General features: G+C 41.4%; 1 protein-coding gene across 2 annotated transcripts in view; it reads right to left on the bottom strand.

The window, feature by feature from the left end:
- The window catches only part of cbfa2t3 (CBFA2/RUNX1 partner transcriptional co-repressor 3), a 41,352-nt gene extending 40,121 nt beyond the window's left edge, over positions 1 to 1,231 (bottom strand). The window contains exon 1 of one of the 2 annotated variants that reach the window (XM_042412287.1): positions 400 to 1,231. In XM_042412287.1, the coding sequence (XP_042268221.1) occupies positions 400 to 604 (205 nt within the window). In that variant the 5' untranslated portion in view covers positions 605 to 1,231. The remainder of the gene's footprint in view (positions 1 to 399) is intronic. The other variant, XM_042412279.1, reaches the window with a different exon arrangement.
- Positions 1,232 to 24,083: the final 22,852 nt, after the last annotated feature.

The following is a 24,083-nucleotide window of genomic DNA, read 5'->3' as shown; positions in this document are numbered from 1 at the left end:
GTCTGATTTTTTGATTAAATTTAATCTCTAGCTTGAATTTGTTTTATACAAAAGGCAAAAAACATACATTAAATGTCTCAATGCACTGGGAAGCTACTATTAGATCATATTGTGCATAATTACTTTGAAGATGAGAAGTAATTTAGATGTGAATGTTTGATGTCATTCTAACCTTGAAACCCTGGCTTCAATCAACAAATAACAGGTCTACTAACGAGATGAAGAAACCTGACATTGCCCTCATAGCATGCGGCACTAAGTCAACACAAACTGATTATCCGTCAATCACTCCAACTTAATGAGCAGACCTGACAGCTGTGGGAGCCTCCATCACTCATCACGGTAACATACTGCCAAAAAATTTCATAAAACAGGCTCTCTCAGATGACAAACTCCTACCTTCACTGTATCTGTAGTGGCTGCTGGCTGCCAGGTTTGGATCAAGTCTTCCACGCTGTGGTCTGTGGGCAGTGTGTTTATCCCTCAGCTCTCTGTGGCTGATCAGTGTGACGGTGGGGACACGCGGTGCAAACGCTGCAGAGGAGGAAGATCCAGCTCTCAAGTCAGCCTTCTTCTGGTGCTCCAGGTGGACCTCAGCAGACATTTTCTGAATGATCTATGATCTGAGCTTTCCAATTTCTATGTGAGTTTAGTGGCTTGGAGGATTGGTGACGTTCTGTTAGTGTGAAGCACGATGATGCACACCAGGAAGTTGTAGGTCCAAGTGAGGTAGCGAAGACAAATACAAGGCAGTACATTCAAATTCAAGAATCTTTGTAAACCTTTATAAGACTTTGCAGCTGGACTTTCTCTTCCATAATGAGTCCCTGAGGCTTTCAAGTTTACCTTTGACTCTACGGTATATCATTGTGTGACCCACTCCACTGCCATTCAGGGACTTAGCTGCATTTCAAGTTCCAAACAGAGAGAAACAAGTGACAGCCAAATGTTGCTTCCTCTTCTTCCTTTCACCTCCTCATTAATGATCCTTTTTGTATTATTCCTGGCTTCCTCTGGTATTTTTTCTTTCAGTGCACATGTACAACTTTGCTTTAGAAAAATTAATGATGAACATTTGTTAATACCCACGTCAAACAATCTGTCTTCAACCACGTCCCACAAGTTATGCCATCTCTTTCAGGTGAACTCGGCACATCTTGCATGTACTGTCCATCTCTCTCTCTCCTTTTCTGTTCGTTTGGTTCTCTCGCTCCCTCTTCTTTCCTTTCCAGCAGGGTGTGTGTGAAGCAACCACACACACCAGTGTGTGTGTGTGTGTGTGTATGTCAGTGGCAGGTCAGCTTGTCTCATGGCTCCGGTTGAGGGGCTGTGCTCTCCTGTGAACCCTCCTCCTGCCCTGCCTGCCACTGCAGCTCAAAAGAGAAGTGTGTGTTTGTATGTTGCAGTTTGTGTGTGTTTCTGTGTGTTGCAGGACTGCAGCCCCTGGGGAGGCCAGGCAGCAGTGCTGGCTGCGGCGATAGCAGCAGACAGCAGCAGGCAGCAGGACCTGGGCCTCCGTCTGGGCTTCCTCTGCCAGGAACCAGCTGTGTCTGCGGCAAGCAGCACTTCTTTCCCTCCTTTTTTCGAAGTTACTCCCCTTTCCTCCTTCCCAGCATCCTTTGCTTCTGTGCACCTTGCCTAATGTCTGTAATGACATTTTCTGTTTCATCATGTTCCATTGCCAAAAACTCATCTTACACTTTTGCATTTTCTTTTTGCTGGTATTTTTGTCTGAATTTGATAGTTCAGAGTAAAGTGCAACAGCAAGCATTGCCCAATCAGACCAGAAAGTGGCACAAAATAGGTGCTGCTTAAAGCTTGAGGATGTGGTGACTACTTGCATTCACGGTTGCCACTGAATAAAAGTAGACAACACAGTTAATTCAAGGGAAGATTGTATCATTGACTCCTGTCTAACGACTAGCCATGAACCACATTTCTTCTGCGGAGCAGTTTTTACTCCAGTGTTTATATGAAATTGGACACAGCTGATATGACAGTTTCCTCTATTTTGGACTCTTTCCCCAAAGACTGGTACTATCAGGATGGTTTGCAATTGGTCAATTGTGCAAATTTATATGTCATGCAAATTAACCAAATCTGAACTCTACACCAAAGAAAATCCCACTAATGGCAGCAATTCCATTGAAATCAACTGATCCTGGTCTGATGTGATGTGTGATGTGATGTTTACACTGTTAAGTCACCATATTCCCAGAAAAAGGTTGTTTTGTTCCACAGATGTTGACGTGGGCAGCTCTTCTCAGAAACTTCATACTTCCCATTTCATGTATTCTAGATCAACTTTCTTCCCGAAAGTTGCTCCTATGAAATAGACAAGAATATTGCATTGGTGGTACTAAATAATTTTGTAGTTTTACGTTGTTATGTGCAGGCATCCATACAACATTTTTCTATTACAGATCAAGTAATTTAAACTTTTTTTAAAATGTGATTTGGCACTCATTCACCTCAACTGGCAGTCAGCTGTGAATACAGAAAAAAGACATACAGGGCTCAGCCTGTTTTGGTAGAGGGCATATGCTCAAACATTGCTGTCACACAACTGGAATCAAAGAGGCCAAAATAAACTTCACTAAGATGGGACAGCTGAAAGGGGCTCTCATGTGAAATTCTAGCGACATTGTAGCCATCACCTCCTCAAACTCTGACCTCTTAGGACTCATTAACCCTTAACCCACACTAAGTGGCTTGCACATATATGACAGCAATACTCCTCACTGACGCACATGCACATACAATCACACACACTGCCGCATATTTTTGTTGGAGCAAGTCGTGTGCTAATGAGAGAAGTGAGAGGGGATGTGAGTTCACAGATGTGCCAAGTGCCTGGCTGAAACCAGCACACAGATGGTCATCAGCAGAGAGGAAGTGAGAGAAACTTATGTTTGCTTTCTGCATCTTTGGGCGTGGGGGACAGAGAGAGAGAACTGATTTCTCTATAAACCCGAAGTATATACAGCACATGAATTTTAGGTGTTTTTTTAGCAGCTAAACCAAAGGGATTTCCCACATGTATTAGTGGTCGTGCATGAGACATTTATATTTCATATTAAAGTCTATACACTGTAAGTCTCAGTAAGAGTGACATCAAAGTACAATTTACAGTTCATTCAGTATTTTCAGATTTTGTCGTGGACTACTTTTAGGTGGAAGCGCCCTTAGTCAGCAAAATGAAAATGAATATATGCTGAGTTACCATGAGAACTAGAGGTGGAAATTACAAATCACTTTGATGATTATTCAGTTGAGTTGACTTCAAACATTTAGACTGATTACAAAGTTCATTTGCTTTATTTTTTGTAGCTAAGTGATCGCATCACTGTTCAGAAGTACTTCAGTAAGTGAACACATCACCGTTCATGCGGCGATGATGTTCGGTGTTGTTTCTGACCGTCTTCGCTTCAGTAGCATGCTCAGTTATGTCGCTATTTCAAGTTGTAAAGCTCAGTTTAGGATGTTTATAACTCAGCAGCTAACTACAAACAATACTTTATTGTTATGTTATGCCATAACTTTGGTCTTCTGTTTTGCATTTTGGTGGCTATGAGAAGTTATTGTGCCATTAAAATATTAAGGCTTAAATAACAGTATATTATCATTAATTACTGTTGCATTTTTTGTTATCAAATCTTAAACAAATAGTACCAATTCAGTACTGTTATTATATCATTTTGAAATATTAGAGGGAGGGCGTTGCAGTTTGTTTTTAAGTCAAAGGAAGGGGCTGAAAAAAATATTAATAACATTGGGGAGGGACCTATTTTTTTTAAAAAGTGAAACATAATTTTCATCCCCCACTTCACACCCATAAAATAATTTTCATAAAGTCCTTAACTTAACTGATGTGAATGGCAGAGTAATACCAACAGACTGGGGAATGAAATAATAGAACGCATGCTGAGCATTATATAAACTAAAGATTAATAACAACAACTTTTTTTTTTTACTTATATCCAACATTGCAGGCATCAAGCAGAAGAATATTTTCTGATCTTATGAATTAGTTAATCTCCACTAAACTTACATGGAGACTAGAGTTTGTAATGATGATGATACCCCTCCATAAACCATCACCCTTTTGCGCATATGAGAGGTTTTATGTTCATGAGCATAATGGAGTGACAGGTTGAGGACAGATGAACAAGAGACATTGTCAGATATAATATCTATCTTATCCCAAAATATCGAATTCAACTCTGACATGGCAAAAACGTAAAACGTTTTGCTGTATGTATTTTCACCTTTGCTTATGTACCCCTACTTACTCTCCTGATACACACACAGACACACACACAATTTTCTCTGTGTTACCTGTTATAGAAGCCTTTGCTCTTTTGCCCCCCACCCCTCAGATGTTGGCAGGTATAAAATGAGTTTTTGGGGAGAGAGAGATAATGATTCCCCCATAATCACCAGAGGCCAGCTCTGGTTCTGGCAGGTGCTATCACAGTAGCGACCCAGTGGTGCCTTCTCCCCTAAGATAAGGTCAGGGGGATGACGGGAGGGAGGATGGGTGGAGGGAGGAGAAGGGGAGGAGAGGAGAACAGGGCAGAGGGGGGCAAAATGTGCGTTACAGGCGAGCGGCTAGCCTTGCCTTATCTCCCCCCAGCGGCTGCCGCTACTGGCTCCCAGATGCAGCAGGCCAGAGCAGCCGTGTCAGAGAGATCCCTCTATCAGCGACACACAGGCACCCCTCGCCAAATACAAACCCAGCAGGAGGACTCACTAGGACTTCATTACCTCTTTAAAACTCCAATCAGCATGCAGGAGAGAAGCGAAATAATCTGCAACTTTGTTGGTATATCCAGCAATCCAGGGGAAATGCATCAATTCTGTCTTTGTTGTTTTCTAGCCAGGTTTAATTGCATCATTCTCATACCAGTATAATTTCCCAACATTGATGGAAATGGGCATGTGTCTCTACTGTGTGTATGTGAACACAGAGAGTGTAAACACAAGCACAGAGGTCTTTCAGTGTGTTAGTTTGGGTCAAGACAAGAGCCAACTTTTCACCTTGTACAACAGAAGTAAAGCATGTGAAAGTCAGTGGCTGGGACGGCTGGCGTCTGGTGGCGAGAAGCAGCATATGGTGAAGCGTCTTGCCTGCCTGCGAGACACCTGGCCACCACTAACTGGCTGAACTTTTCAACCCCACAGCCGTCCTCATAAAACTTTGTGCCAACATATTCTCCAGTGTTGTACAACTCTTACAGATTCTGAGACATTTTGCCTTAAATACAACTAAAGTGATTGCTCTCATCTTTTCATTGACTGTACACATTCACAGGCTTTGAAAACTTCAGAAAATGCAACTAAGATATGTTTGCTGGCTTGAAACTAACCAGAGCCTCCTCTAATTATAACATTTGTTTACTTTTCAAAAGACTATTATCTCAATACACTAAAAACACTTGATAATTCACATTTCAAGATTATTTTTGTTGTCTCTGGAATTATTCTCCTGTACACTCTATGAGACTATAAGGAAGGTTTTAATGACTGTTTCCGCACATGAAGCTAAAATGCTGAAAAGATCTAAATTAAAATCATGTTGCAGTTCCTGGAAATGACAGTTTCTGTTCAGTTTTAAAAACTTTCCATACTTTCGTTCTTTGTCAGCTTAGATAACAGTTCATTGGAGATGCTACCAAGAATCTAGAGTTGACTTGAGTCTGTCTTTATTTTTGTTTGCAAACAATGAGACAGGAAGAATAATAAACTGAAGCAAGTGTCTCTTCCTAAGGGAATAAGTGCAGTTAATAAGGATCCCCACAAACCAGTAAAATGGAAATGATACACACGGGCAACCTCTTTCTATCAGTGGAAACTCCTCCACTAGACAAATAAGTCAGACAAGGCTTGTTCACCTTCTCTGTCTGTGGTGTTTTTAGAATACACACCTGTTTGGCACAGACAGCTTCAGAAAACCTCCAGATCTTAACAGAACTCTATAAGTTAAACCGTCCCCATCTGTCACAGTCGAGCCCCACACAGATGCACATTGAGCGCCTCCTCTTTCTTATCCTTCGTACAGCAGACTTGGCATTTATTCAAGAACTGTCAAAGCACACCTGCTAAATTAAGCCCGTTCTCATACTTGTACACATGCAGACACAGAGACAAGTTCAGGAATACACAGTGTGCGCACACATGCACAAATGGACACATATAACCATGCACGCACACACACACACACACACACACACAAATGCTAATATTTGCTTAAAGTGATATCAAACTGACTGAGTTACTTGTGGTGTTATTTAAAAATACATTTAGCAATTTATGGCATGTATGGTTATTTATGGCTTAATACATCCTTAAAACTGAGTTAATAAAGTCTTAGGCAACAATGTCAGTAAAATAAATGAATAAAATGAACTATTTACAGCACTACATTTTCATATAAAGTCAGAAAGTTTCCATATGATATCATCACTGATATAGAATCATTATGGGAGCTGACTGTACAGAACAGACTGACGTTATAATTTATTTTGAATGACTGAATATTAAAATGATTTCTATAGAGAGTACATCACATGTAACATTTTAAATTGTTGCTGTAAAAAATAGGTTTTTTTAGATTCTGCTGGCTGCTTAACTGCAGAAATGTATGAACGTGCAGTGTTTGTGTTTTTACTTTGTCAGCTTTAGACTTGTTTCCTTCATGTCTCTCTGGAAAAACAAATCTGACAGCTGATGACAAACTGATTATATCAGACAGTAAATGAAAAATGCAATGTGTAACATCGAAGCTGATGTATTAATATGATAACGTCATATATCACAGGTGCTTTATGCCTCTGTCAAATATAACTTCATACACTTACAACTCTGAACCAAAACATTTGATCTATTAATGCCCACCTCTCTTGACCCCCTAAACCAAGCCTCTCCCATCTCTCGTGGCTCGTGGCATGCACAGCCGCTGAGCTGCTCTAAATAGGTGCCACTGTGAATTGGAGACAGATGGAAACGAAGGTTCCCTGCAGAGTGGTTCCCCTGCAGCTGTGCTGTGTACCCGGTGCCAGGGAGTGATGACAGCTCAGCAAGGGGGCACCCAGAGACATAGAAGACAGCCCCATCTCTGTCTCACTCACACACACACATACACATTCACAGGCTGTGTAAAGGTGCAAAAAGGAGGGGTGTTAGCTCCAATACCAGCCTCTAGGAATGTGAAAGTAGAGATTTAAGTGAGGAGACAAGCGATAGACTGCTATAACACAACACATTTGCATAGCTCTATAGCAACCAAATAAACAGACAATCTAACACTAGAGACCATTGCCTCCCAGCAAAAAAAAATAATTAAATGGGAAATTAAGTGAAGAGTACGGTGCTGGCCACTGTGGATGTGTCCCATTGTGACTTTACAGCCCTAATATTTTTATTAGTACTAGAATTAGTAATACTAAAACAATTATTTTCAGGGTTGTAAAAACTGTTCATCTCAATCTACAATTAAATGACATTTTGGTAAATCTGTGTATTCACTTTTTTGCAGCGAGTTAGATGAGAAGATTAATACCAATCTCATGTTTGACTACAGCTAGCAACTGGTTAGCTTAACTTAGCATAAGGATAGGAAACAAGAGTAAATAGCTAGCCTGGATCTGTCCACAGCTCATTAATTGATGGTGTTATATCTTGTTTGTTTAATTCATACAAAAAAGAACTGTAACAACCACAATATGTGGTTTTACAGAGGTATATGTGCGGGACTAGTTCTTGGTCGAGTGCAGTGACCTATTTGAGTCTCTGCTGACTGCCTGGATAGAGTTACACCGTTTCTACACAGAAAACGTAGTGTGAGCAGCACGTGCGGCAGCGGCAGCAGCAGCAGCAAGTGCTCCGCTTGTGTGTCTACACTGGAAGTGTTCAGGTACAGTGTTGAGTGGAAGTAACCTGCGTTTTCGAAGCTCTCAGACCCCAATACACAATCACTGTAGTTACGAGAGAGGAGGAAAACAGGTCAGGTGCATGTAGCTCTGCTGTATTGATTAACACAGGAGCATATATGTTCGGTCAGATGCACGTGTGACGGACAACTGAAAAACTAGGTGGAGATGTTTTTAGTATAGACACGGTGCTACACTAACTGTTTCTCCATGTTTCTAACACCGTGTCCTAACAGCAAGTGAGCATCAGACTATCACGTTGCATCGTGTAACATCGGACGCTCTCTGTCCACACTGAATCTGTTAAATATGCACTGCTGTTACGTAAACAAACCACATACATATCAGCTGTGCACTCAAGATCAGACTGGAGACATAACCACTCATGTAAAAGATTCGGAGTATTTACTATCCTACATTTGTACTTTTTAAACACACGTTTTATATTGTGATATTTTCATGTTTCTTTACTGGAAATGACATACAATATAGCCAACAGCGACTTAACCAGAAACTTCCAGCTCCCTGGCGAGCTCCCTCCGGCCAGCTGCTACCTTATTTAGGCTTTTGTAGTGAAATGAGGAGGTATCGTAGAAATAACTCCTCATTTCAACTTAATAAATCAGCCGTTCTTTGTTCATGGAGCGCTTTCAACATGAGCGACAGGAAGTCAATAGAAATAGGGCATCCGACAAAACTTAAGCTCAAAACGGAGCGTCACATCCTACTGTGCAGTGCTGTATCACTTGTGGCCAGTAAGGACATTCCAATAGAAAATAAAAAAATCAAACAATCGCTGACACGCGTTTGCGTCACATTCAGTTAGGACACGGTATAATCTTAATGCCAAGCTAAGCTAATAATTTCCTTGCTCCAGCAGCTAAGGGACAGATATGAGAGTGGTATTGACCTTTTTTAATTGAACGCTCAGCAAGAAAGCAAATAAGCATATTTTCTATGTCTATTAATGTAAAATATTATTTTCTCATTAAAATAAGTAAAAACTTTCCAGTAGGTTGAGATGATTTTCCAAGACCAAGATCCAAGCTTGTTAATGCAGCGTAGCCTCATTCTCTTAGTTTTGGTTTAAGATACTCACATTTCAAAAGAACTCCTGACACAACTAAAACTCCACCTGGATTAGTGGAATTATGACACCTTGATAAATGTTTTGTCCAAATGGCTGAATATGGACTAAATTACTTGTTTTCTGGATGTTTGTGGCAGTTTAGCACAAAGCTAGGTTTAGCAAATATCCAAAACAAAACAACAGAGTCAACACTCCCACACCTGTGAGACAGAACTTGGTGCAGATGAACCAAGCAATTTGACCAAGGTGTGTGTGTGTGTGTGTGTGTGTGTGTGTGTGTGTGTGTGTGTGTGTGTGTGTGTGTGTGTGTGTGAGAGAGAGAGAGAGAGAGAGAGAGAGAGAGAGAGAGAGAGAGAGAGAGAGAGAGAGAGAGACCTTCAGAATATACCTGCAGCTAATTAGCCTTGTCTAGCAGTCTGACATATTGTGTTCGGGGTCATGTATATTTCATGAGAGGCTTCCTGTAAAGGTCATTGTGGAATTTTCAAATGAAGAGACACTTGCTTTATTCATCACATATAATTGTATGAATTATCAACTCTTTGCCCAAGTTTCTACTTTCTCTGGGGGAAAAATACAACAGTGGATGGTTTGGAGCCATCTACGCTATTGAACGCAATAATTCTTAGCAATTACAGTGTGCTGAAGATGATTATTCGTTTAACATTGTTGGAATGATCAAAATGGTTTCTTACAATAATTACTGCTGCTGCTGTTACATTGAAATGTTTTGTGTGCAAGTGTGAATGTGTTCACATGTGTCACTTTGTGCTGAGAGAGAAACTGAGGGAGGAAGGGTGAGATGGAGAAAGTGTCAGGCCCCTGCTCATTAGAGTTGTATTTTACACATAGAGGGGAGTCCAGGGAGTACTTCTGTTTGATCTGCTTTGCATAAACCAATCCAATCTAACCCGGCTTGTGAGGAAAAATCAATTAAATTCTCCGTAATTGGAATGACAGTGCACTCCAAAGTAGAACAGTAATCAATATTAAAGATGAAAAATGAAGCCAAAGGCCATCTCACTCCATTGATTTGAACTGAGAGGAGGAGGGATCTAGATATTATTGCCACATAGGAATATAAGCTATTGAGCTCCATAATGTTGTTATTGTCTCAGCATTGAAATGGATAGGATGGAAGGGAGCAAGGGCTGACAGGGCCAATTAAGGTTCACTGATCTGTAAACAGACCTGGGTCAAATAGTATTTGCAAGTACTTTCTGTGCTTTGTTTATTCTTCTTGAGAGCTGTATGGTTGGGGTTTGTGTAGTAGGACGAATACAACCACTCACCTTTAAGAAACCCATCTGCAGTGTTGGGCAAGTAACAGTCCCTTTCATTTCTCAACCAAGCTCTGTCCTCCATCCATCCATACCTCCAACAACTCCAGAGTCACTACAACCACACACGATATCTTCTGTATTTAAGTTTGGTATTTTGGGAAATACACTTACTCGCCTTCTTGCTGGGACTTACATGAGAAGACTGAGATTACTCTCATGTCTGTATGGTAAATACAAAGCTGCCACCAACAGCCAGTTAGCTTAGCTTAGCACAAATACTGGAAAAAGGGGAAAAGAGCTAGCTCTGTCCAAAGGTGAGAAAATTCACCAACCAACACCTCTAAAGCTCACTAATAAACTCGTTAGGCTATGTCTCATTTGTTTATTCTGTACAAAAAAGAAGTGTAAAAAAACAACGTTACGGTGTTAAAGTGTATTTCCTTAAATGTCTAACACATGTAGAAATAGAAAATCAAATATTGTAGTTTAACAAGCAGCCAGTCTGTGGTTCAGATGTATTTACTGACTCCAGTATCAATATCTTGCTTAGCCCAGGTGATTGCATGCAGCACCCCAGAAGTCCTGTTCTCACGATGAAAATGTGAGGTTCACACATAAAAGGGTGGAGTTACCTGAGGGTGCATTCCTCCTCTTTTGGCAGAAGCTTGTCGCTTCCCCACACCTCCAGTCCTTATGCCAAGTTAACATGTCCTGGACCAGTCTGTCCACTGAACACAAAGTGAGTAAATGGATATCAATCCTCCATCCATGTCTACAAAACAGTAAATGAGCCAACTTTCCGAAATGTCAAAGGCATGCAGCATTACTGGGATTGTAAATATAATCTAATTACAATGTTTAAAAGTGTAATTCCTGCTATTTGTTACAGAGAGAGAGAGAAAGAAATGACTCAGTAATGCATTACTGCCCAACAATGCTCATCTGTGACTGACAGGTATGTCATACATCTGGATATCTGGAGCGTTAAGATTGGATACAGTTAGTGAAAAATGGTAATTATTTGTGTATGTGCTGGCATGTAAGCAGTCTATCATCTTTATCCTTTGATTAAATCTGGTAAACAACTGTTCAGGAGTCATTTTATGATTTTTTATTCTCTCTCTGTCTCGCTCCATCCGTCTCTGTCCTCTCTCCTCACTGCTGTACAACAGGGTGGTTACTCATGTTACTCAAGTTGAGCCACACAAGTTGGCTCCAGAAGCTGGCAGATGGATAGACAGACAGATGTGTACTAATCAGCATACAGATGGATTGACCAACCATTAAAAGACAGGCAGATGTTCAGATAGTTAGACAGTGAAATGAAAATACACTTTTGGGTCCAGGAGGACACAAAACATAAAAGATAAACAGATCCCGTAACATCCCACTGGTGTGTGCTACATGATGTTTATCACTTGGGGCCGCAGTGTATATTCAGTACAGTAGGTGCTGCTTTGAGGCTTTTTCAAGGTAAACAGGGAAAGAAGTAGTGCACCTGGTCCCATTAAATGTTGTCAAATGTCTCACAAACTGCCCAGAAAAAAGGATTATGTGGAGCAGACAGTACTTGAAACATGTAGTGCAGTGCATTTATATGGAGAGTGAGTTTGTGGTTTACATTATACATCTGAATCTGGCAGCTCAAGTTCAACAAACTCTTGCATTCTCTCAATACTATTAACATTAAGCCAGTTTTTCTTTTGTAACACTCAGTTTATCAAAAATTTCATCTGATTTACTAACTTCATGTAACTTGTAACTCACTAGAGATTTTGGAAATGGATTTTGATCAACTCAACCTACGAAGTAATGAGAGCATTGACACCGAAATGTTCCTTTTTGGAATTTTCCTCCTCCTGCTTGCTGTATGTGTCACTTTTATGCTTATGTGTTAAAGACTGAATGTTGCAAAGGTAACAAGATTGCAAACAAAGTCAGTGCAGATTGACTTCAGCGAGTGCAAATTAAGATGAAGATGAAGCTGCATCAGCGACTTTAGTGAAAAATTCCCTCTTATCTTGAAGTTATTTGTCTCCACGTCATGACAAGACAGAGACAAGAGGAAAAGGGAGTCTGGAGGTAATTCCTTATAGGTTTTGAGATCATAGTGGAGCTGTGACACGCACAGGCACACTCCAAACACACAGACACAGACAGACACTTATTGGTGCATGTTATTAGCTAGCTAAAGCTAATGTATAGTTGGTGCCAGTGTGGTGAATAAACACAGACTGCAGAAACATTTCCATGGTCAAATTCATACAAATACAAGTGAGAACAAACTTTTTTTCAAGTTCAATCCAAATGCATCTTTAGGGTGCACTTTTCTCTAAGATTGTGTGTCAGGGACATGACAATTTGCATCTGTGTTCTTCAGGACCTCCCAAAAATAATTCTTGGGGGCTGTTGTGATATTCACGGCCATTAGTGCTCAGAGGGGGAAAGCACCCTCCAATGTCAACAGCCTTACATCCCCACAACCCCAACACGCTCCTTCCACCTCTCGCTGTCCTCTCCTGCCTGTCAGCTTATCAGGACCCTAGCAGACACTCTGATCAGGGTTACTAAGCGCTGCCTGTATGTTTGTTTGCTCCTTATCCCACCTCGTGGCATGGCACTGTGCACCCCGAGCCCCTCAGCATACCCTGCATGGAGGGAAGAGATAAAACAAAAAAAAACTGCCATGAAGATTGCAGTCAAGGAAGAGGCAGTCATCACTGGAGGAATCTGAGTGCCCTTCCCTTAGGAGAGGAGAGGAGAGGATAGGAGAGGAGAGGAGAGGAGAGGAGAGGAGAGGATAGGAGAGGAGAGGAGAGGAGAGGAGAGGAGAGGAGAGGAGAGGAGAGGAGAGGAAAGAGAAATCTTTTGGTATTGTTAACTCAACTTAGATTTAATGTTCATGTACTGTATGTGTTTGTTAGAAGCGGTAGTAGAAAGATTGTTGCTGCTCAGATTCTTTGAAAGAACAGAGCCTTTGCTACAGGCTCCCAATGAAATGGTTTGTATAGTTGCTTTTAGGGCGTTTTCAGACCTGCACTGTTGAATCAAACTCTGGTTTGTTTTCCCTCTTGGTATGATTTGTTTGGGCAGGTCCAAACACAGCAATCATATTTGTGTGCGGAGCAAAACAACCGTACCAAAACTCTTTGAGAATGTGGTCTGGGTCCAGTCCCAAATGAGCTCTGGAATGTCTCATTTGCAGTGGGAACATGATCTGACCCAACTACTAATGGCTCCTGTAGCCAGGTGCACTTTTCATACTGCAGTTTTGATATCTGGCAGACAGGAGCTTCTTCAGGATCTTCATCCTGTTTTTATGTTCTTGCTCCTGCCACAGACATATCTGACCAATGAGTGGAGTGAAGATTCTCTCATGGCTTGTGGTAATGCACTTTGGTTTGCTTGGATTTTTCTCTGTGTGAAAACAAACTGAACCAAGTGGAAAATTCACAGAGTTTACCAACTCATCCACTGATTCAGACCAGAGCAGATGAACTATAGGTTTAAAAACACCCTTAGTATTTGTCTGTGTGTTTTTATGTCTGTGTGTCAGAAGATATCACTTTTTATAACTTGTCATAATGAATGAGTATGAATATTCAAGTGGTTCAGTGAGATATTTTGAAGCTTCTGCTAAATGGCAGCTTGAAGGTGGTATTTGGATGCTTCAGAGGTGGTACTTTGCAGTGACTCTCCTGAGCCCGAGAGGCAAGGGCAGAATAACAACTAGAACCTAGATCTGTCAGCAGATGCTTTTATGGGACGCTACTGGAGAGGTGCATTAGAGGAGCGTGTGTTTTGATGGATACTTAACAAGTCCTTATACCTAATTGACAGGCCACTTCCAGTTTCTTCTAAAATGACCCATATGACAGCTTCAAAAACTTCCCATGAATGGTTTCTGACATGTCACCCCTATGGTTAAGATTCGGTCAAGTTTAGGGTACTGAAACCACTTGGTGGTTAAGGTAGAGAAAATATCACTATCATGGTTAAAAGAAACAAACGTTCACTGTTGTTATGGGACGGGACATGATGCATGAACTCCATTGTCACAGTCAAACAGTTTTCAACTTTTTAAGTGTTTGAAAAAATGATCAATGGGGTCATTTTTATGGTGAGGATAGTCTCATATTGTGCATGGTGTCAAGTAATCCATCTCGTTATGTATGTAATATCTGTATAAAAGTATTCATCACTATTTACTTCTTGATAGGCAAAGTCGTGCCCAGAATTTCATGTAATGGTGAAGGTCAGAAGCAGAGGCAGGACAAAAAGATATACTGTAAAGAGACAAACAGTAAAAAAAGAGCAAGATAGGCATAGCCAAACAGAGAGAAGGAAACAGAAAGAGGGAGAGATGAGAGACAGCACAGTGCCCGGTGGAGGCAGAGGAGGAGGAGGCAGTGAGTAAATAGTCAGCGGCTCTAATAGGAATATCAAGCCAGTGAAAGGTAAACAGGCTTCTCCAGGCAGATACAAAGGGAATGTGGCGGCTTTGAGAGCGCTGGAGTGCCGGCACGCCACTGTGGTACGGCGATAACGGCCCCAGGCCTGCCTGCATCCCAGAGATAAGGCCGAGCACTGGCATGTGTCGCCCCTGATCCCAATTTCACAGTCAATATTCATCCAGCCCGACAAACAAGCAACATTTAAGATAAAAAATAAATATAGAGTCCTTCTGCTATTACCTCCTGTTTATTAATCTGCACACAGCACCCACTGCCTTTTAAACAGTAGTAAACACCCAGTCTGCCCCACCACACCCCCTCCCTCCATCAGACCCCCCCCCCCCCCCCAACCGCCCTCCCCACACTCCCCTCCTTCTAGGCACTCCACTCCTCCTCCCAATCCTCTCTTCCTCATCTTCCTGTGCAACTGGGGATTTGCATGGCTTCGCTTATTCTTCTGCGATTGCCGCAGGGGTGTGTGTCTTCATGTGTCTCTGCATTTGTGTGTGAGTCTGTGTGAGTTCAGCACACCTGTGTATGTACATGTACATGATATTGTGCCCAGATATCTTTCAGATATGAGTGTGTGTAATGTGCCTGTATGACTACTCTCTTTGATTGTTGCAATAGGTGTGTTTCTGTGTCTCTGTGTGCTTAAGCACCTTTGTGTGCAGTGTTTTTTGTACTTGCATGTTAGCATATGGAGTCAGGCCCCAGCTGTAAACCTGCACCTCTTTCTGTCTCACTCTTAATATTTTCCTTCCCTCACCTGGCGCCCACACTGCAAGAAAAATAAACTCATTCTCTTTGGTATTCAATCACAAAATCTACATTTTCTTAAAACAGGTGAATATGTCCATGGTGAAATAAAAATCTAATCTTATCTCACATAGTTTGATTTAGAAATAATAATATTTTACTAATAAATACAAGTAAGGAGAATAACAAGGCCTAAAGGGAATTTTTAAAAATCTGAAATGAGTTGGCGTTTATCCTGGGGTGAAATTATCCTATTGGAAAATTTCCCACTAAAATAACATTAAATATTGGATTAAATGACTTGCTAAGATTGATATTATTTTGAGATGCAGGCCTTAAGCTGCAGCCGACAGGCCAGCTGGGCTCCGATTACCATCTGCAACAATCACAGAGAGGAGTAAACCAAGATCTGAGCAGAGCTACTTGGCTTACAACTTCTTTTATTTCTTTTGCTGGAGTAAGCATAGAGTGAGAAAAGCGAACAGGGTGGAGATACGGCAGAAATGAGCCAGTATTGACACAGGTACATGTTGGTCGCATTACTGCAGCCGACACTGTAGTTTTCACAGTTAAAGGCAGGGACATTACATTCAGCCAGTTCCATTATTGGCTGGCAGCTGGACTATAATCATTCTTACCAGTGCTCTTTATTGCTCCCTGACCACCAATCCTTAGCTCCCCTATCACCCTCACCATTACACCTGACCTGCTTCATCACAGCTCACTCACTCATCCCCTCCCTTCACTTTGGCCTTCTCCTGCCCTTCCTTTCTCTCCCTGGTACAGACCTGTCCATGCCCGGCCAGCTGGCCATATCCCTTTAAATCTGGCCTGGGCTGAGCCGCTGTCTCCAGGAGATTACTGCACACTCTCCTAGGCTCCACAGATGGGAGAGACAGGCTGCCAGCTGGCACAGGGACACCCACTATCCCTACTGGAAACTGGCCAACAGGCCTGGCTCTCTGCTCCACACTCTGCCCATTCACACTCCTGGTAGCTAGCCCTCCGACTTCCTGCTCTTGCATTTCTCTCTCTCTCTCTCTTTTTGCTCCATTTCTCTTGCTCTTTTCCTGATGGGGGAAATAGTCTCAGCCTTTACTTAAGTGAAAGTATCAATGCATCCACGTAAACTTAAGCAGGTAAAAGTCTAGAAGTTATTATATTATTATAATCCTGCATTTAAAATTTTACTAACTTTATTAAACTTGGATCTTATTTTTGGGATCACAGCAACATCAGTGTGAACAGTGAGTGCACCTAAAATTTTGGTCATTATTTCTCATTGCACAGAAAAACTATGTTTGCACACCACTTCAATGGATAGTAGATGAAAGCTGAATCATTAAAGTTGATTACAACAGACATTCTGGGTTGTAACTGTCAGCAGGAAAAGGAATATAAACCTTTCCTTCTTTTTATGAATGAGAATACAGGAGATTTACAGAATACATTCACAGCCTTTGAAATGAGAGCATTACAGTCATCCTGTCATGATGAGTGATCATGACAGGATGACTGTAATAACACCTAAAATGAAACTAGGTACAGTAGTTCTAGTAGTGTGGTCACCTTAGCAGATCAAAATATTATTTAATTGCAAATAAGTATCATTAATGACTATTAAACCAAATAGCACTACTATTTGTTTGCTCTACATAACACTCGCTAAGCTGGGGGTTTGTTTGACGCTTGTCTTAAACTGTTAATGTTTCTTGCTCTGGTGGACTTCTTCTTAGCAATGACCTTGTTTCCAAATGTCAGCACTTAACTCGGTGAGTGATGTCATTACAGCTGATAGAAACGGTGGCCAAAACTGCAAAAATAGGACCCAAGTTGTAATAAATTGGAATTATTCTTGATGCACGTGTTGTTGGCAAAATGTGAGTATCAATAGTATAATATTCATAGCAGTGTCAGAGTGTTAAAATATCACATTGTTGGAGTGTTATTACTGATACATTAATGTGTAAACAGCCTTTTAATGTTATCGTGGTGCATCTGTTCATATGTTTTGTATGTAAAATATAAATCTGCAAAGCAATTAGCAACTATAGCTGCTGAATAAATTTAGTGGGGTAAAAAGTACTAAGAAAAGATTAATTCACTGCATGATGTTTCTATTATTTATATTTATACATGCTATGGCACTATTGCATTGGCTAGACATATGCCCATAACCTGTTTATGATATGCAGCTATTACTCTAATAAGGACATAACATTAGATGCTGCACCCTATTAAATGATTTAACTATTTTAACTCATTGCTACGTTGAGCTTATGCGCTTAGATTCCCTCATCCTTTTCCATTTTTCTGAAATGTGAGGTAGTAGAAGTATAAATAACCATTAAATGGAAACACACTACGCTTATACCACAATACAAAAGCCACAAATCTCGACTCATACACAGTACTTGAGTAAATGTATTTTACCATCTCTACCACCTTGGAAGACTTTTCTCTTAATTCCAATCACTTTCTCCCTCTCTCCCCTCCTTTATAACATTTCTTCTTCTCTCCGCACCACACATGCGCCAATTCACACATTCCCACACACAAACACACACTCTTTATCTCTCTGGCCCCCATTTTTAGAGAGCAGGGGAGAGAAAGGTGGGGACTGAGGGTTATTGAAAGGTGTCACATGTGCAGATGTGATAAGGGCGCCAGGTAGAGATAACCAAGCGCCCTTCATCACTATGTAACAACACATGGGCTGTCCTCTTGAGTTAAAACAGAACAGACACACACACACACACACACACACACACACACACACACACACACTCACACATGTATATAATGTACCAGGATGGGACAAGTTCATTATCCCTGTGTGTGGTGGCATGATAAGGCCTAGATCTCCTGAAATAGCTATGCTATTGAGCTAAGACCTTCCACTGCTAAATAAGAAATACAACCTGGGATAGAATATATATCACTATCCTCTCTGCTTTGTTATCTGTCACCTTCCATTACAGGAGAATAAGGCGCTTTCTTCCCAGAGGTAAACAGCTATCAGGAAATATGTTTTTTTTTTTATAAAGTGAGGACACACTGTTATACCTCATGTCATAATGATGCTGTTGTCCCTGTTTACATGCACAAATGCTGTAATTCCTTAGGCGGCTGAGCTATCCCTTTGCCACTGTTGGCACTTTCTACGTGTGGACCAGCCGTGGGGAATGTGTCAGGAGCACCAAAGCTGGGAACAGCACTGTCAACACAGCAGTCTCACTGCTGAGGATAGTAATGTGATATGAAAATTGCTCCTCTATCTTTAGATATGCATGATTCTCTCCTGTTTGTTTCAGTGTATTCTATATCACAGAATGGCCTTAGCGGGCTGAAAGAAAATGTGCAGAAACTTTTCTCCCCAGCCTTCTGCCGGACCACCTGCTGAGCACTGAGATGATTACAGTGCGAGATTGCTGTGCCAGATTACTGTGACCCCAAGGACCCCTCCAGATGGACACACACACACACACACACACACACACACATACACACACGCATACACTATGCACACACACACAAACACCTGGCATCTCATTTTAGGACACTATCTTGCAACCATAGATGCTTGTATTGATTATACACACACATTGCAAACAATTCATACTTACAAGTTCTCAATCATCTGTCATAGCTGCATGAGCAGAGAGCAATGCAGGAAGTGGCCCTCACAGGAACTAATGCTGGTAGAACAACGAGGTAAAGGGAGGGATGAGGGAAGAATGTTTGTATCTGTGTGTGGGAGAAACTATCTCTAATAGGAGGAATAAGAGAAAGGAGAAAAAAGGTTTATTTTTGTAGTTTTGGACATGATTTCAATTAGTTATGATAACATTGTACTCAACAAGAAAAACAAGCAGTTGAACACTTTTGCCAAATTATTTAAAACTCAATATCTGGGTGTAAAAAAACAGTTGTAATGTTGGTAATAATCCTTCTTTTCATTGGAAAAGGAAAACAGCTTGGTAACTAAAGAAAGTTTAATTAACATTTATGACATCTTCAGCTCTGTGGCTTCCCTCGGAGTCAGAGATGACTTTTCACCTCACTATTTATAGAATGAGCTAATTAGCACAGGTGAGATAATGCACACAGGTGCTCTCATTAACATGACCATAACAAAACCACTGGTCAATGAGGACAAGGTCTATAATCCTCATGTCACAGTACATAAGGAATATAGACCTTGTGTTGTGTATTTGTAGCTGTATTCACAACAAAATGATTGAATCCCACACATTTCATGGCATCTGCACTGCTTGTGTGTACCACTGGCACACATACTGTATAGATGATGGGCAGAGAACATCCACAGAATAATATCAAAATGGCCAAAGCCTGTAAAATGAAGAGAGGAAGAAGAAGAGTGAAACAGAGGAAGAGGTCTATGTTAACTGACATGACATGACATCACTTTGCATCATATGTGATGGACTGTCATTACACTTCACATCCAACTGCACATCTCTCTTTACCAGACTGTGAACGTCACATGATATCAGTGAAACTGAGAAGTTAACTTGAGGCTCTGTCCCCTTCCCTCCTCTTCATATATGCTGCCCCCTCCAACCAGTGCCTCCTCCAACCCCCACCCTCACCCAAACACCCTCACCCCCTCCTCTCTCCTCTCCTGCCATGTTTGCAAGAGCGAGGGCTTTGGAGGGTGGCACTCTGATGGCGTGAAGCCAGATGGCAGCCACAAGGCAGGCGACGTGGCGCAGAGCAACGAAGGGTGCACACATACACACACACACACACACACACACACCCGTACACAATCACTCACTCACACTTTCTCTCCTTAATGAACAGCCATGAATTATTCATCACACACACTTGCACACACACAGACACACGCCTCTCGCAGGGCACATACACAGCTCCTGTCAGCAACAGAAGGCTCAGCGACTTCTCTCTATTTTATTATCATTTCTCTAGGCATTTTCCTTGGTTGTAAAGGAATACCAGGTGGTGCTCGACCCCTCAAACTATCAACTCCTCCTCCTTCCTCCCTCCCATTTCCTCCTCTGTGCACCCTCTCCCTCACTCTCCCTCTCTGTCTGAGTCCTTGTCATCCTTTCTGCAGCCTGTTTTTCACTTTCTCTCATTGCATCTTCCCTCCCTCTCTCTCTCTTGCACTTGCCTCCCCTTTCTTCAGCTCATCATGAGTAGGGTGCATTACAGGTCTATACACAGGAAGAAAGAAGGAAGGAAAGAAATCTTGGAGGACAGTCTTTCAAGAGGTTACAGTCTGAGGAGAATCCACATGAGGAAATGCCTATCAGGATTTAGCCCACCTCTTCCCGCCCAGCCTCGGCAGCTCCCAGGTGGATCAATTGTCCCAGGTGACTCCGTTGACTATCTATGGGAATAAATTCAAGAGAATCAAGGTTGAAGATTGAGAAGTTTACTGTCAAATTGTTTGTTTAGTCTCAGTGTGAACAGCATAGACAAGTTTGACCTGATACACAAATGCATACAACACCACAACCACTACTTAAAGCTGCAATATGCAAGTTCTGGAAACAGCAACATATTCAATTTGTCAATATCTCAGTCTATAATCACTACCTCTGTATATTTGATATACCTTGCTACAGGAGAGAAAAAAGCATAAATGAGAATCCCTTTTTGTACATTACTTATATATTTTGTCCTGGTATAAATCTATTTTCACTAACAAAGACCACGGCAATAAAAAACTATGGATTTGGAATAGTTTATTGGATTATATGGAAGGAGGAGAGCCAGGATGATGTAGGAGGGATGGATTGAGGGTCTGGAGGGAGGGATGAGAGATGAAGGGATGAAGGGATGGGGGGTGAGGGTCAAAGGATGAAGGGATGAGGCTTGAGGGATGATGGGATGAGAATCGAGGGATGAAGTGATGGGGGATGAAGGGTGAGGGATGAAGGGATGAGGGAAAGAATCAGGGTCGAGGACGGATGAATGGAGGAGTATGTCGATGGACCAGCTGGTGGTGGGAAGATAGGAGGGGAACCAGGGGAGTCGAGACTCTGAGTGGGGGAACCGTCTCCTCATGCAATCTGATTAGATTGAGCCTCCAGTGGTTCCTGTAGTCAAACAATGGAGAGAGAAGGTAAAAAAGGGGGTTTAGGGGCGAGGGATGTTAATGGGGAAAGGAACGGATAAGGTGTGCCTAAATACTTTTTGTGTAGAAATAGGATGTGTTCAAGGCGTGGTCTTTGTTCTTGAACTTAGATATAAAACTTCATTAAATATATGCCAGAAGAAGTATATGTGAGAAGTAGGAACAGTGTTTTTCATAGAAATATTTGGTCATCCTTTTTTTGTTTGGTATTATTCAGAAGCTTATGAGGATAAACTATATATATCCTCCACTGAAATCATTTTGCTTTTCTTAGAAGACCAAAACTGTTTCAACCTTTACATAATTACTTAAAGGATAGGTTCACAAATTTCCAAGTCTTTCCTGATCTTAAAAACAATTATCAGGTGCCCAAATGAACATTGAAACAGGTTTTGCTTGAAATAATCATTTCTACAGTTCATACTGATTATTAAAAGATCCCTTCTTCATGCACTAATGGACAAAATCCATAGTCCTTTCTGTGCAAAAATGCATTTAAAAGTTTTTTTAAAGCTAATATGAAGCTTCAGCAATCTGGTCAAATCAACTAGATGCCTTTCAAAGTTAATGTCTTTGTGCAAAATTCCCTCTTTTTGTTGTTATCCTTCCATTGCAGCTCACCATGGAAACACAAAGATTGATTTTTTTACTAAAAAGACGGATGATATCTACTTGCTTTGACTAATTAGGAAAAGTGAAGCCTCATATTAGCTTCTGATAAACCTTTGAACACATTTTTGCACAAAACTAGGGTTAGGGTGTGGATTTTGCAACATTATGAAGGGATCTCTTAATGGAATGAACAAGGGGAATGCTTATGGCAAGCAAAATCTGTTTCAATATTCATTCAATGATTTAAGAGAAAAAAACTTGAAAAAAAGTCTCTATCGTATCGTTCCTATCGTTTTTAACATTTTCCTGAATATATTTTTCTTACCTCACATGGCCGTCATTGGTTTCCCCTCATTTCAGTCTAAAAGTCATCTTGCATAGATTTCCTTGAACCAGGTAATTCATTAGCCTGTGTACTGTGTATCTTGTTTTATTTTTGTCCAAGTTGCATTAAATTATAAGTGCAAACTCACTTGAAAAGTCTACCACTGAGTTATAGTGTTTTCTGTGCACCTGCACACCAAAGATTTCATCCAGTCACACACATATACAGGCACACACAATATGAGAGAGATGGGGGTGTTCTACTACTGTAAGTACTACTGGACAGCATCCTGTTCTACATGATGTTTTATCAACCAAAATTGCTCAAATCCACCACTGAACCTTTCCCATGTTACTGTATTTTCTGCTCCAGAATTTGGTTTCCATCAGAAGCTTTTTCCCTGTTGTCTTTGGTGGCTGTGCTATAGCTGCTTGAAATATGCTATAGTACATAACACGCAAGATGGTTATTTGTTGTTCAGCTTCACCTTTTCTCAACACGGGGGGTAGTGGGTGTGAAGTGACTGTGACAGATATGACGGATGGATAGAAGAAAACTTGCCCTTGCTGTCAGAAGGGTTCGAGGTATAAAAAGGAGATGTGAAGGGGAAGGGGCGGGTTTGGTGGAACAGAGGAGGGAGCAGAAATCTCTGGGGAGAGAGAAGGATGAGGAAGTCTGATAAGGTGCGCGTGGATGAGAGGAGTGATGGAGGAAAAAGTGAAAAGGGGAGGGGGGAATGAGGGAAAGAGCTATAGAGTGACGGGAGGAGAGGGACAGGCTGTGCTGCTGTAGTAAAGGTCACCAGCCTCCCCTGTGAGGTTGAGTGGTATTTGAACCTCACTTCTGTGGTTACAATGTCTATTCACTGTCCTGTGTACGTATGAGTGTGTGTAGGAGGATCGCGCACTTCTGTGCAAGTGTGTGTGTTTGTCTGGCAGGGGACACAGACCAGAGCTGAGTTTAATTGTCTGTAACAAAAAGCTGACTCCTTTAGGATCCATTGCTGTGCTGAGCATCATCTGGGAGACCACAAAATAGATTGTACACACACACACAAACACACACACATGCACACACACATTCACACATACAGTGAAGCACAAAGGACACACACAAAGACATGGTTAAGGACAAAATGACAGTGGGGACGAGTGGGAGTGAAAAGGCTAAAGGATTCAGCTCCATGAATTCAAGAAAGGAGTTGCTGTGGAGTTGATGATCCAGGTTTGGTCAATAATGGCAGCACAGTAAGAAGAGTATCTTATGTGTCCTTATTCTCCAGCTTCTCCTGTGGGATCTTATGCACCTCAAGGCTGGAAATAATGTGGAATGCCTCTAGTGTGAACCGTGTCTGCCTTTGGGTCTCCTTCAAGTTAGACAAAGGAGACCCAGAAGCAGACTCTTGTTTATTCACCATAAAATCTTGTCATTCATTCAATCATAAAACTTTATTCAAAAGTTTTTACGTCATCATCAGCCTGAAGAGGTTATTCTTGCTCACA

Source organism: Thunnus maccoyii, chromosome 1 (assembly GCF_910596095.1).
Source record: "Thunnus maccoyii chromosome 1, fThuMac1.1, whole genome shotgun sequence".
Classification (NCBI taxonomy): Eukaryota; Metazoa; Chordata; class Actinopteri; order Scombriformes; family Scombridae; genus Thunnus; species Thunnus maccoyii.
This window is presented reverse-complemented; position numbering and strand designations above follow the sequence as displayed.